Consider the following 13,870-nt stretch of genomic DNA (forward strand, 5'->3'; position numbering starts at 1 on the left):
TGCCAGAGAGTGGTAAGGCAGGAAGCAAAAATGGAACTTTAATTCACTTATCTTTTATTTCCACTTTCCTTTCAGAGATGTTATACTGCACATTTTTTCTTTGTGCTGCCTTATACCGTGGGAGGATGTTTAATTTGGCGAGTGAAAACAGATAGAATTAATCTAAGGGTACAGATAGATGTCCTCTTTTATAACCATCTGCAGTAGCACAAAATTTTTAGTGTCCTTAGCTTGCTGTTTGTCACCTCTTAAAGCACTGCCTGCAGAGCATTATATGTGAATGCATTTTAGTTTAGCCTTCAGCAAAATTAGGTAGGTGAGTTTATGCCTAAAAGATAAAATCCTTAACTAATTTATCTGATGCAGATTCAAGTGAACTGGGGCAGCTTCACAGAAACTGTTCCATTGGTAATGACATCTAGTATAGACATGATGAACAGGGAAATATTTTACCAACCTAGCTAAAGCTTAAAGAGGGCTTTTATCCAACTAAAATACTTCTCCCATTTAGATATCAGCTACCAGCCAGCATCAGCTATCAGTGAAGGACCAAAATAACAAAATCTCTAAAACCTAGTTATGGTGTCTGGTCTGAGATGCATCACATTTTGTTCTGCACTTCTCATCCTATATTCTGCTGAGTGGTTAGGGTGCTAATGTAAGGGAGAACTGGGAATCAGATTGTTCTTTTCAAAACCGTACTAATGCATGAACTGAAAATAACAATATTTTGTAACCAGTTTATTGAAGTATTTCTTTTAGGATACTGTTATACATTAGAAATACTGCTACTATATATGTGTATTATGAGTTCAGGGATAGTGCATTTATTTATTTTGTTTGTTTTCAAAACAACAGAAAGTGCTTTTTAGTTCTAAATAAAATACCATTTTCATAGTTTGCTGTTTACAACCTCTGGTGATATGCATTCAAAAGACATCTCAGACCTAATGGACTCATTTCTGTGTTCTCTGACGTAAGCCAAATGAAGGTCAAGAGGAATATAGCCTAATTGTTTTTGTTGTTGTTTTTTGTTTAAAGCCATTAGCTTCAAATGAAAAATAAACTGATTAATAAATCCAATAAATTCTATGATTCTGAAAATCAAACCTTTTAATCTTTACGGAGTAAGACAGTTAAAAATATTGGACAAATAACATTAGAAAAGAAACAAACAGCTTTTATTCTAAACCATGAGACACATCTGGGAACAAAATAATTGGAGGGTATGGTATCAAAGTGTATAAATCACTTTTATAATTAGAATACTGGTACAAAAGAAAATCTGTATTCGTAAGCCAATTGGAATTCCAGGAAGTAGGAGAACTAGCACACATGGACTTCTAGAGAGGTCAAGAGAAGATACATTTTATGGTTTAGGATTACTTTTCTTCTAATGGAAAATTCTGTGTTTTCCTCCACTATTGTAGGCTGAAGATGAATCTGCCATACTTACCTACAGATATACACAGAAACTCGGAGCTCAGAGGGTTGTGATCTGTGTCACAGAGTCCAGCTGGAGGCTTGTATCTAGCAGTGTTCCCCTGGGGTCAGTGCTGGGTCCAGTCCTGTTCGCATCTTCGTCAGTGAAAAGCATTGATGAAGATGTTGAACATTTTCATCAGTGACCTTGATGAGGGGATGGAGTCCACCCTCAAAGCTGGGAGGACTGGCTCACATGGCAGAAGGCTGTGCTGCCATTCAGTGAGACCTGGACAGACTTGAGATTTGGGTGGAAAGAAACCAGATGAAGTTTAACAAAAGCAAGTGTAGAGTCTTGCACCATGGGAGGAATAATCACATGCATTGTTACAGGTTGGGGTATGACCTGCTGGAGAGGAGCTCTGAGGAGATGGACCTGGGTGTCCTGGTGGATGACAGGTTGGCCATGAGCCAGCAGTGTGCCCTGGTAGCCAAGAAGGCCAATGGAATCCTGGGGTGCATTAAGAAGAGCGTGGCCAGCAGGTCAAGGGAGGTAATCTCTCCTTCTACTCTGCACTGGCAAGGCCTCTCCTGCAGTTCTGTGTCTAGTTCTGGGCTCTGCAGTATGAAGAAGACAGGGATCCTGGAGGGAGTCCAGCAGAGTGTCACAAAGACAATAAAGGGCCTGGAGCACTCTCTTATGAGGAGAGACTGAGCAAACTGGGTCTGTTCAGTCCTCAGAAAGGAAGACCAAGAGGTGATCTTATTAATGTTTATAAATATCTTAAGTGTGGGAGACTTTTCAGTGGTCTGTGGGGACAGGACAAGTGGAAACAGCCATAAACTGGAGAATAGCAATTTCTGCACCAATATGTGAAGGAACTTCTTCATGGAGAGTGTGATGGAGCACTGGAACAAGCTGCGTGGGGAAGTTGTGGAGTCTCCTTCTCTGGAAATATGTAAGACCTGTCTGGATGCCTACCTGTGCAGCGTTCTGTAAGGAAACCTGCTTTGCAGGGGGGTTGGACTCTGATCTCCAGAGGTCCTTTCTAACCCCTACAATTCTGTGGTTCTGTGAAACTGGTAAAAGAAGAATGACCTTGCAGGCAATTAGAAGAGCTAGGTGGGGAATTGCTTTGCAGCATTTGCTAGACCAGTCTGTGTCAGCTTTTTCAGCCCTCACTTTTAATGAGCACTTAAATCTACTGATGCTAAAAAAATGGGAGTCATAATGGGTCTATTGCACTGTATTAGATGCAATTTGATCAGGCGCTGGTTGGGGAAATGAGATGAAACTGTCAGAGTGCTACGAAATTGTTAATGCTAATATTAGTATTTCTTTATTATATTTTTCTGTATGACTTTGAAAACAAGGGATATAGAAGGAATATACCTGAGTCCTTCGCATCTTTGAATTGCAAGTTTGTCCTATGTTAGCTGATGCAGAGGGGAGGAAACTGAAATAAATACCTCGAGGAACAATGGAGGAAAGGGAATTTTAACAGAAAGTGTCTGTCTTTCTGCCACATCAGTTTGACCAAATTTGTTATGCTCAGTAGCTGCATGCAAGTGTGTGAGTGGCCAGAAAGTAGTGAGAGAACAGCTGCACTACCGAGTACTTATCCCTCCATAGAAACAAAGAAATAACTGTAAGGTTTCACAGTTTTGTCTGTCTTGCTATGCTGTCTAGTTGCTGCTGGAGCAGTTAGCCTTACTGATAAGCAGAGGCATTATGTCTATTGAGCTAACCTTACTAGTGTTGCTGAGACATCAACCATGAAAAAGAGCACAAGTGATGAGTTTCTATTCATTGCAGGGACTCCTGTAGGGAAGATTATAGTCTGGAAGGACTCTTAAATCCTTATTTCTGTGTATCATTAGGCAGCACTGCAAAGGACAGTACAGCCCAGATAACACAGTTTCAATATGCTGTGCCTGGGCTTCTTTTGTAGATGCTCTTACAGAGTGTAAGTGCATGTTCACAGGTAATTTAGAAAGCTCTGCAAAAAATCTACCGTTTCTGGCAGTAGTTTATCACTACTGTTTCCCATCCCATCTCTTCCAGATACTATGTGATAAACTGGGACACTTCTCCTGAGCCATTGTACAGATGTAACAGAAGAGCTTGTTAGGGAGGACTGTTTCTCAGGTACAGTGCACTGAAGTTCCCCTGGTGTTGACTAGGTTCAGTGCAGTTGAAACTTGATAGACATAAATGACTTTCATATCTGTTTTGGCAATATGACCTTGGAGCTAGCAGGGACAGTAGTCTTCCTCCAGGATGAAATGCGAATTTGCAGCAACTCTAAGAAGGAAGGGTGGAATTGCTGGGTATTTATCAATGTTGCATCTGGTGCCTCATGCCCTAAGGCTGACAGATTAATCTGTCTGTTCCTGTTAACTCTTTCTGTACTATGCCAGCTACATGCTCCTGCAGTTAGAAACAGAAGGAGAAAGTTCTTAGGTCCTTCATTTGATTCAAATGGCCAATTTCGGGATGCTTTACATCCATCTGGGAAATCAGAGGCAATGCCAGAAGACTCATTCACCTTCCATGGTGACAAATGTAATAAACTCTGCTAGCCTCAGTCTAGGTGATGGCTACTCATCATGTGCATATATACAGTACCACAGTTGTTTGGCTTTCCAGCCTGCTGGTGTTGTCAGGAACTACAAAACCCTGCCCTAGGAGCTAGGGCTGGAATTTTGGCTGCCATTTGTCTGTTACTAGAATACGCCAACATTTCTAAGCCATGGAAGCATTCAGCTCTGTTAATGTCTGTAATTTAGATTTGAGTTGTTCTTAATCCTAGTAAAGATGCGAAAAAATTAAAAACACTTAATGCTTTATAAAGACTTTTAGCTATTCTTTAAAATCAAATTAATGTGTTTTGTGTTTGTTTTTTAAACTCAGGAAATCAAGTTGATGATCATTTCTTACTTGATGGCTTTTGTGTGTGCGTATGTGTGGCGGAGATGAATGATGATACAGGGTGACAACTAGATCAAAAAATCAAAAGTTAAATCTCTAATTTTCACTGGCATTAAGACCCCAAAAATCCTAAGCAGAAAAAGTTGAGTGTTAATGTGGAAGAAAGTGGAGCAAATGTATTTGGTGACAAAAATGAAAACTAGCACAGAGTTAATGGATGGGAGAATTCAGGTCCTAATGCTTGTGTAGGGAGAAGTTCTAACGTGCTGGCTGACCAGATGCCAGGCATCTGAATCATCTGTTTTCAGTCCTCCCCTTTGCAGAAGAGAGGTGACAGAAATTATTTGCTTTGTGAATGAAAGCAGGATACTGGAATACGTGCAGCAGTATACACACAGCTACAGTAATTTGTGTATGTATATGCAAGTATGGATGGTAATTGTTACCACTGGGGTTCCCGGATTCAAAACATTGTTGTTAAGAACTTTTACTTGATCAAGAGTTCCATTTTTCTGCCTGATGTATCTGCTCTGTGCCCAGCATTACTCTTAATAGTTGTTTTCAGTGGAAACACATGTAGAAGAAAACAGTGAAAAGAATTTTGAGCTTCCAGGCATCCATTTTCCTCTGAATGAGAACCCTTCTTGCCTCCTACAAGCTAAATCTATTACAAGACATTTAATGCCACCTGTCTCTGCAGTGCTACACGGACCTAGTTCAGGGCCACAGGTCTGAGCAGAACTAGGTAAGACCTCAGGGGCTTTGCTCCCCAGACTTCTTAGTTCTCTGGTTGAGCTGGTGGAGAGCTGCTCTCCGGAAGTTCCAGCATTCCTGCCTCAGCATCTGTCCTGTATTGAGAGGCAGCACAGAGATAGTGTCTCTGATAAGGTTTCTGAGCAGGGGAAGACTGATACAGAATGCTGTGTTGGTGTTGGTGTTTATCCCTGCAGAGTTAGTCTTCTTCCTTTCATGGAAGAGGGTTGCTGTAGTAGCATTTTTCTTTACAAGCAGAATTGGAAATACAAAAATAAATTATAGAGAACCAGGATGTCTCCTGTCAGGGTAAATATTTAATGAGAACAAGGGTTGTGCTTATTCTGAGTCACAAGGACTGATACTGAAGTACTGTGTGTATGCTAATTTTTATATATAAAGTACATGCTTGGACTTAAAAATGCGGAGTGAACAGCCTCAAGGGCAAGTGTACGTTAAGTCTCTGACAGTCGTCTCTGTCAGTGATGGTAATGTGGAAGTTTCTTTTTTCCCAAGCTATTTTAATTTACCCAACAATCAGTCAGGAAGCACGCAAGTGTTAAAGACCTTATTTTCCCAGTCAGTTCTTGGAGAGGTATGTTCTTTCATATTGCATTCAGACCGCATTCCCTCTAAGCAGTACTTACAGTACATGAATTCTTTTGTTCTATTTTTATTTTTATTTTTATTTTTCACTGCTAGTTTAGATTAAAAAGTCTGTATAATGATATTTAAGCCTTTCTTTTGTTTGAACAACATATAGGAATTTGAGCAAAATGTGTCTGTGTTGCTGTGCACTATCATACTAGCTAACATGAGTTAACTGATGACTGTTACAAGTTACCTGCAACTTCCAAGTTATTTGCAAACATAAATGGGACCAAAAGGCATGATCTACAAATTTTCAGCTAATCTTTCCAAGGATGTCAAATAGATACACTTGCTCAGTTATTCAGTACTTTAGGCAACAACAAAAACAAAAAGAATAAATCCTGAGTTCTTTTCTTACCACTCACAATTCTTAAATAATAGGTCAGTCTGTTGCAGCATCCAGGATTTTCCATGTCTGCACAACTTGTCTTTTAAACCAAGGGGTCTCTTTCTTATTCGATTGCTGATCTTGTCTCTTTCTATTCTTCAACCTCACCAAAAGCCTGTGCCTCTCTTTTTAATGTCAGATTTCTGAGCTGTTGTTTGCCTGTTTAGAGAATTTGCTTCTCTCTAGATCTACCTACCTGAAGGTAAAATCAGTTAAAATACGTAAGCTCCTCCAAAAGTAATGCCTCCTATTTATTTCCATGGAAATTACAAACTCCTACAAAAAGTACAGTAACACTATATCACAAATTCTCAAATACACTGTTTTTCAACATATTCACCACCATTATCTGATTTGAGCAGATAAGCTGATAGACTCTTTTAATTTCACTATGTGACAGCAGCGCATAGCCCTCTGGAGCATGGCCACTGCTGATACCTACCACCCACCTCACTGTGCTCACAGCTGCTGTTTGGTATCCATAAATGTTCAGTAAGCATCGATGAATGTCAGTGGGTGCAATTGTTTCTGCATGAAGGATTTCTATGATTCACCTTTGCTCCATTTGCACTTCCACGTCAAACATAATTTTTTCAGACTGCCCCTCTGCTGTCATCTGTCACACAGCAACAAAATGTAACAGGATATTGACTGGAAGTTTCAGCCTCTACTGCCATGTCACTATCATCTACCTCTGATATCATGGACCAAAATAACAAAATAGGAGGCATTACTTTTGGAGCAACTCTCATAGCCCCTGCTCAAACTTATATTTAGAATACCTTTTAACTTTCCAAAGCACAGTCATTAAGGCTATATTAAATGTTGGTTGCTTTGTAAGTGTCTTCAGACTGGCGAGGTCTCTAAAGGTTGTTTCTAACTCACTATACATTGATGTGTTCAGTGGTTTGTCCAATCTTTAAAGTTGAAGTATAAATAGACTCTCAAATCATTACATAACAGTAGAATTGCCTACCATATAGAATAGAAATCACTGGTTGTTTCCCAGTACGGCCTCTAATGCATTTTGTGAACGTGGATGACCTCTGTCTGCTTTTTTTTTCTTTCATTTCTAGCATTGAAATAGTGAGATTTGCCTAACTAACGTTCATAGTGAAAGACTCAGTAAATGTAAAATGCTTTCCAATTCACAGGTTAAAAGGATTGGGATACAGAAACATTTATATTGAAGCTACTGCTAAAGAAAAATCTCAGGTATTTGATGTGAAAGAAGATTTTCATGTATTTAAAATAAAGAGAGCAGACCCACTGTAGACTGAGATCAGAGCAGACTTGAGGAAAATGTTATTATTTCTTTGTCTGGGTCTGCTTTCATATGCTTCTGTTTAGATAAGGACTGTAATACAATCTGTTCTCTTTCATTGTTTGGTTTATGCAGGCACAGGCTTGCTACAGGAAGTGGTTTATCTAGTGAGTCAGGGAGCTGATCCAGATGAGATTGGACTAATGAATATAGATGAGCAACTTCCAGTCCTAGAGTACCCTCAGCCTGGTCTGGACATCATCAAGGTACAATTTATTGCAAAGAAATTCACTCAGCATTTGGATATCTTTTTCTAGGCTCCATATTTATCACTTCATCTCATCCTGTATCCTTGTCCTTTTCATCACTGGACTTGTTCAGTTGTTGGAATGATTCAGAGTATTATTAGGTTATTTTGAAGTTGGTTTTATTGATTATACTTTAATGCTTTAAAACATATTTCTCAATGTCCTAAATATAATGATTTTCTCTGATCCCTTCCCTGAATTTGCAAAATAACAAATTTACAAATACAGAGATCTGTGAATCTGTAGACCCTCTAATCTGAATTTGCACATACAGCTCCCTAGGGACTTGGGGTCTGGGTATCTGTAGACTCTGTAGTGTAATTAGGGGAGTTTGGAGTATTCAGCATATGACTTCAATGTTCCTAAGAACTACACAGATTAGTGGCATGCCATATTAAGTGTGATCTTTTTATTGCTCTAACTACTTTAGATGCAGGCCTAATCATTCTAAGATATGCAAAATTCCGGGCTCCATCTGAGAATTGCTACAGTGCTTACTGTATTGAGCTAGCTAAGGCTAGTATGGATAGATCTAAGCTGTTTCCAGTCACTTACTACTGCAGCATTTGGTCTTCTTCAGGATGAGTATTCAGGCACCAGAGATTGCTTTCCTTTTTCACTTTGTGACCCTAGCCTAGTGAGATCTCAGTGGTATGTCAAAGCAAATCAGCTGCAACAATAGTGAGAGGTGTAGTTTGAGATAACTCATTATGGATACTCCCTGCTAACAACTCGATCCAGTAGTAGTTTATGCAGCTTTTAACTACTGGAAGATGATCTAAGATGTCATAAGACATTTTTTTCCTCCAAAATTATGATACAAAAATACCTTTAAAAGTGTTCATCTACTCAGATAACCCTTTGAATTATCTGGGTCTAATTATGAGGCTAAACTAAGCTTTGGATAATAATTTTGAAGTTACAAAATTAAGGGTAGGGTTTTTTGAAGCAGTTCATTCAGCATTTGTAATATTTTTCACTGAATTTTAGTGGGAGCATCATTGAAAACAAGGTTACTTTTATGCTAAGAATCTTGAACACTGATAGTCTTCCTGAGAGAATCCTACAAATGGAAGTAGTTTTAAAGTAAAAAAAAGACAGCAATTTCTACACATGCTCATTATCCACCCTTTTGATTTAAAACAGATGAAATTCCCTGACCTGATTTCTAATCCACACCCCTGTTAATTAAGAAGTGAATTCTGCATGTGACTCAGTAAAGTAAAGGACATCAGTTCAGGACAACTCAGGATGCACCAAAAACTTAATACACTGTGAGAAACGTTTCTTTGCTTTGTTTTAGGAACTGACATCTCCCCGCCTCATAAAAAGCCACCTACCATATCGTTTTTTGCCTTCAGACCTCCATAATGGCAATTCAAAGGTAAAAATTAATTCATGCTTGTTTAACTGAACCAGCAACAGTTGTTTATGTGCATAGGGAAATGGAAAACAAAACAAAACAAGAAAACAAAAAAAACCCCAAACTTTGATTAAGATGATTTCCCTCCCTTGTCATAGGTAATATACATGGCTCGCAACCCCAAAGACCTGGTGGTGTCTTATTACCAGTTTCACCGCTCCCTGAGGACCATGAGCTACAGAGGAACGTTTCAGGAGTTCTGCAGAAGGTTTATGAATGACAAGTGTAAGGAGTGATTCTCTCTGCACATGTTGTTGAAGTATATTTTCACCTCTGCAAGTACAAAAATGAACTGGATAAAGATGCATTTATTTTGTTTATTCTGCATGGAGATCGCTAGTGATATAGTGCTGCATGAACTTAGATTTGTCCCTGCGAACTGTGGTCCTACCTCATAAATAATTGTCTTATGGTATCTGACCCCATGTGATCAATTGTGTTCTACTTCACTCAGGTAAATTCTAGCTCATGCAGTATATTGATAGCAGCACATTAGTAAGTTGAAGTGAGCCCCCATAAGAAAAATTGTAGGCTGAAAATCTGCTACTGTAATTAACTTGCGTTACAACAGCTCATCAGCTGTTTGTTCAGTAACTCCCGTGAGCCAGGGCTGTTTCAAGACATACCCACCCACTGTGTTCCCTTCAGGCTGCACCACCTGAAGTAACTCCATTGCACTTAGTAACCTTACAGGGTTCCAGGCCCTGTGTGCTCATGTAACTGGCTATCACTGTGCTTTGCTTTGTAGCTAGCAAGATCAAAAAACCAAAACAATACAAATTTGCTACTGCATTCTTTTTCTCTACAAAGTCTTCTCTGTGTACCCTAATGCGATGCTAAGAAGTCACCAGACACTTTGGTCTGCTCTGAGACCAGGATCTCCTCAAGATCCAATGCAGAAAACTTTCTTTAAATCTGAAATGAGGAGGACTTGATGCTAAAGAAGCTGTGTAATACTAAAGGGAAAAGTAGAAGCCTGCCAATGGAAATTAGTTAACAGGCTTTATAGTCCTTGCCACTTTCTTTTGTGCAAAGGGTAGATCTCCTTCCATTCCCAACCCACCTTCAGCTTTTTCTTCTGCACTCTCTGAGAATGGGAATCTTCTCTTCAGACCACAAGCAGGAGCTTCTACATTGGAGACATATTAAAGATATGCTCTTCTGAGATGGGAGGAAAGTTCTGTGCTCTTTTTTTCATGTAAATATCCCAGGAGTTATTTAGATCTTTATCTTACAGCAGCTATGTGATTTATCATAACCTTCCAGAGTCAGTAAAATGTTGCAGTGTGTTCTGTGTCAATAATTATGCAAATTGGGTGCTTTGTAATACAGTAAGTATAGCACTTCAATAAGTCTTTCCGTCTCATAGAAGCAACAGAGAAGGAAAAAAAATAATTCAAAGTAATACAAGAGGGAAAAGCACTACATCCAAATGACACAATCCCATTCTTTTTACCCCTCATTATATCTGTCCACTTGGATTCAGTACACGTTAACTCTTGAATGGAGGATTAATCTTGAATGTGCTAAGTCTTTGGCAATACCCTCTGGAGCTTAAGGGAATTTCTTACATAAAATGCAGGTAAACTCTGCTACCGTAATGTTAACAGATTCTTGCCCTTTGCATTAAAGTGTGGCTAGGAAGAGTTGTTTTTTGCTTGTCTGATGTGTAAGCTTCATGTATGAATTTCTTTAAAGTTATAAAGAATAGAAATGGTTTGATACTTTTCTGAAGCTGTTTAGCTGTAAAGATAAAAAATATCAAAAAATACTGAGAAAATGTGAAGAGCTGCTCACTATATTTGCTTAGCTTCTGCCTTGATTATCCAAGATACTTTGAAAGAACTTACCACTGTGCCATTGTGGCCAAGAAGGCCGTGGTATCCTGGGATGCATTAAAAAGAGCATGGCCAGAGGTCGAGGGAGGTGATCCTTTCCCTCTACTCTGTCCTGGTGAGGCCACATTTAGACTACTGTGTCCAGTTCTGGGCTTCCCAGTTCAAAAACGACAGGGATCTCCTAGAAAGGGTCCAGCAGAGGGCCACAAAGGTGATAAAGCTCCTGGAGCATCTCCCATATGAAGAAAGGCTAAGTTACCTGGATCCGTTCAGCCTGGGGAAAAGAAGACTGAGAGAGGGATCTGATAAATGTTTATTATTATTTAAAGGGAGGTGGGAGGCAAATGGATGAGGCCAGGCTCTTCTTGTTGGTCTGTAGTGATAGGACAAGGAGTAATTGCCTAAAACTTGAACATAGGAAGTTCCATACAAACATCTTTACAGTAAGGGTGACAGAGCACTGGAATACATTACTTAGAGAGGTTATGAAGTCTGCTATGGAGATAAATTCAAGACCCATCTGGACACCTACCTGTACAGCCTATTGTAGGGTACCTGCTTTAGCAGGAGGGTTGAACTCTATGATCTCTTGAGGTTCCTTCCAACCAATTCTGTGATTTTGTAATGCATTTCTTCTTCATTTTCCTTTCCGATAATGTTGGCAGAACATCTTTTGTTACTCTTTAGATAATAAATGCCAGTGTCTGTACCTCTGCTACGCACACAGATTGACACAAATCAGTCCAAATGTGGACTTTATCAGAGAAGTGGAAAATAAAGCAGGAAAAATTTGAGGGGGTTGGAATTTCCATTAACCACTGCCTCAGCAGTGCTGGGAACGTGGACCCTCCTAGTTTACCATCTTAGCTACAATACATCTGAGACCATGTTCAGGCATACCTACATGAGTTGCATGGAAATGCCAAGGAAGTAATCACAGAAGAGAATAGATCTTTGATTTTAGAGGAAGCAAAAAATGTAATGATAAATAGAATATTCTGTTGGTGCATCTTCAGTATTCTCGAGAATGTCAGTGAAGTGTATTGGTATCTATGTTTCTTTAATACTTGTGTAATAAAGAAAGGATAATGGTAGTTAGCAGTTCTTTGTCCACCATAGCAGATGCTCTATGGAATGTGCTCCACTGTACATAGCTTTACACTATGTAAGTTGTAAATAGCTTTGAGTGATGGAAAGTGCAGTGTGATAATGCCAACTGCAGGAATTCACACAGGTCAGAGCATCTGAAAATTTACGTTTTGCAAATATATCTCTGTAACTTTTATATTTGGTGCAGTAGTCAGGCGTTACTAATACTGAGCTCCAGAGAGGCCCATTGTGAAACATGGTTGCACCTTAAGTTGAATATTTTTTTCTTTATGGTAGGTTAGCTCTTTTGAATATTCCAAACTGGTAGAAATGCTCTTTTTCAATTAAGCTAGTCACTGTGCATGGCAATGGAACAAATCCAGACAATTCTCTTTGGGCTGTTAACCACTCCAGTTAATTTAGTCTTCTCATTTTTACATTTTTGAAGGGGAATTAGTAACAATAGTATTCATTTTTTCCTCATGCCAATCATAGTATCTTCTGTATCTATAGTAGGATATGGTTCGTGGTTTGAACATGTCCAGGAGTTTTGGGAACATCACATGGATGCCAATGTACTTTTCCTCAAGTATGAAGATATGCACAAGGTGGGTTAGATACAGCTAAGAGGTGTTTTAAATGTCATAACATTTAAAATATATGAAGTGAAAAAATTGTTTCTTGTGCTCATATCTGGGCTTTCTAATGTCTGATACCATTTTTAAAGCACTGGCATTCATAACTTCCATGGCACTTTTGTAAACCTAGTGATTTACTCAGGAATCTACTTTCTTGCATAGGTGGTCAACTGCTCACACAAGGCAAAGAGGTGCAATTGTCAGGACTTGCTACACATCCCTCAACTTTCATTTAAAATAAATGTCTTACTGTGTGTGCTGTATCAATGAGAACTGAAGTCTCTCTCATCAGGGGTTTGTCTACCATATCTGACATTTATTCTGATTATTTGGTTGTTCTTACTGTCTGCTACGAATCTATCTTAAAAACAATTTGTGATGATCGTGTAGCATGAGGGTGATCCCATTGTGGCCTTCTGATATTTAAAGGGAGTTAGTAAACATGAATAAAAACAACTTTTTACAAGGGTAGATAGTGATAGAACAAGGGGGAATGGTTTTAAACTAAAGGAGGGAGATTTAGATTTTATATCAGGGGGAGGTTTTTTACTGAGAGAGTGGTGAGGTGCTGGCATAGGCTGCCCAGAGCAGCTGTGGATGCCCTGTTCCTGGAGGTGCTTAAGGTTGGATGGGGCCCTGGGCAATCTGGTCTGGTACTTGATCCATTGGTTGTCAACCCTGCCTGTGGCAGGGAGGTTGGAACTTGATGGCCTCTGAGGTCCCTTTCAACCCAAACCATTCTGTGAATTTCTTTGATATTTGGAAAAATTAATTTGGAAAATTAATGCAGACATTGGATGAACCCAGCTCCTACGTCTAAACCTTCAAAAAGGGAAAAGCAAGGTAGAACTCAATAAAGCTGAATAAACATACTATTTCAGCTTATATTTTTCTTGCACCTTCTGACAGAAGATGTAGTGTAAACAGAATAATGTTAATAATTTAGTAGCAATGATTTTAAACCCACGATTTTGAATAAGATTTTCATTCCTAACTGCGCACTGAAGGATGCTACTGAAAGCTGATAGCATCACATAGTCATTCCATTTCTTGCTTGTTCTCCTCTAATTACTTGGAATGTGTAGGCTTATTCTCATCAAATAAGAAGGTGGCAACATTTAAAAAAAGTGATTTCACATTGGTATTTTTCACATTCATCATGAT

General features: G+C 39.1%; 1 protein-coding gene across 2 annotated transcripts in view; it reads left to right on the forward strand.

Moving 5' to 3' along the window:
• The window catches only part of SULT4A1 (sulfotransferase family 4A member 1), a 30,526-nt gene that overhangs the window by 10,731 nt on the left and 5,925 nt on the right, over positions 1–13,870 (forward strand). For both annotated transcript variants that reach the window (XR_010622547.1, XM_065742415.1), the window contains exons 2-5: positions 7,546–7,676; positions 9,022–9,102; positions 9,240–9,366; positions 12,582–12,676. Coding sequence is in view for 1 of the 2 variants with exons in the window: in XM_065742415.1 (XP_065598487.1) it covers positions 7,546–7,676; positions 9,022–9,102; positions 9,240–9,366; positions 12,582–12,676 (434 nt within the window). In the remaining variant the exon portion in view is untranslated. The remainder of the gene's footprint in view (positions 1–7,545; positions 7,677–9,021; positions 9,103–9,239; positions 9,367–12,581; positions 12,677–13,870) is intronic.

This window comes from Cyrtonyx montezumae, unplaced genomic scaffold, assembly GCF_038088225.1.
Source record: "Cyrtonyx montezumae isolate F1298 unplaced genomic scaffold, pur_monq_1.0 scaffold_3, whole genome shotgun sequence".
Taxonomy (NCBI): domain Eukaryota; kingdom Metazoa; phylum Chordata; class Aves; order Galliformes; family Odontophoridae; genus Cyrtonyx; species Cyrtonyx montezumae.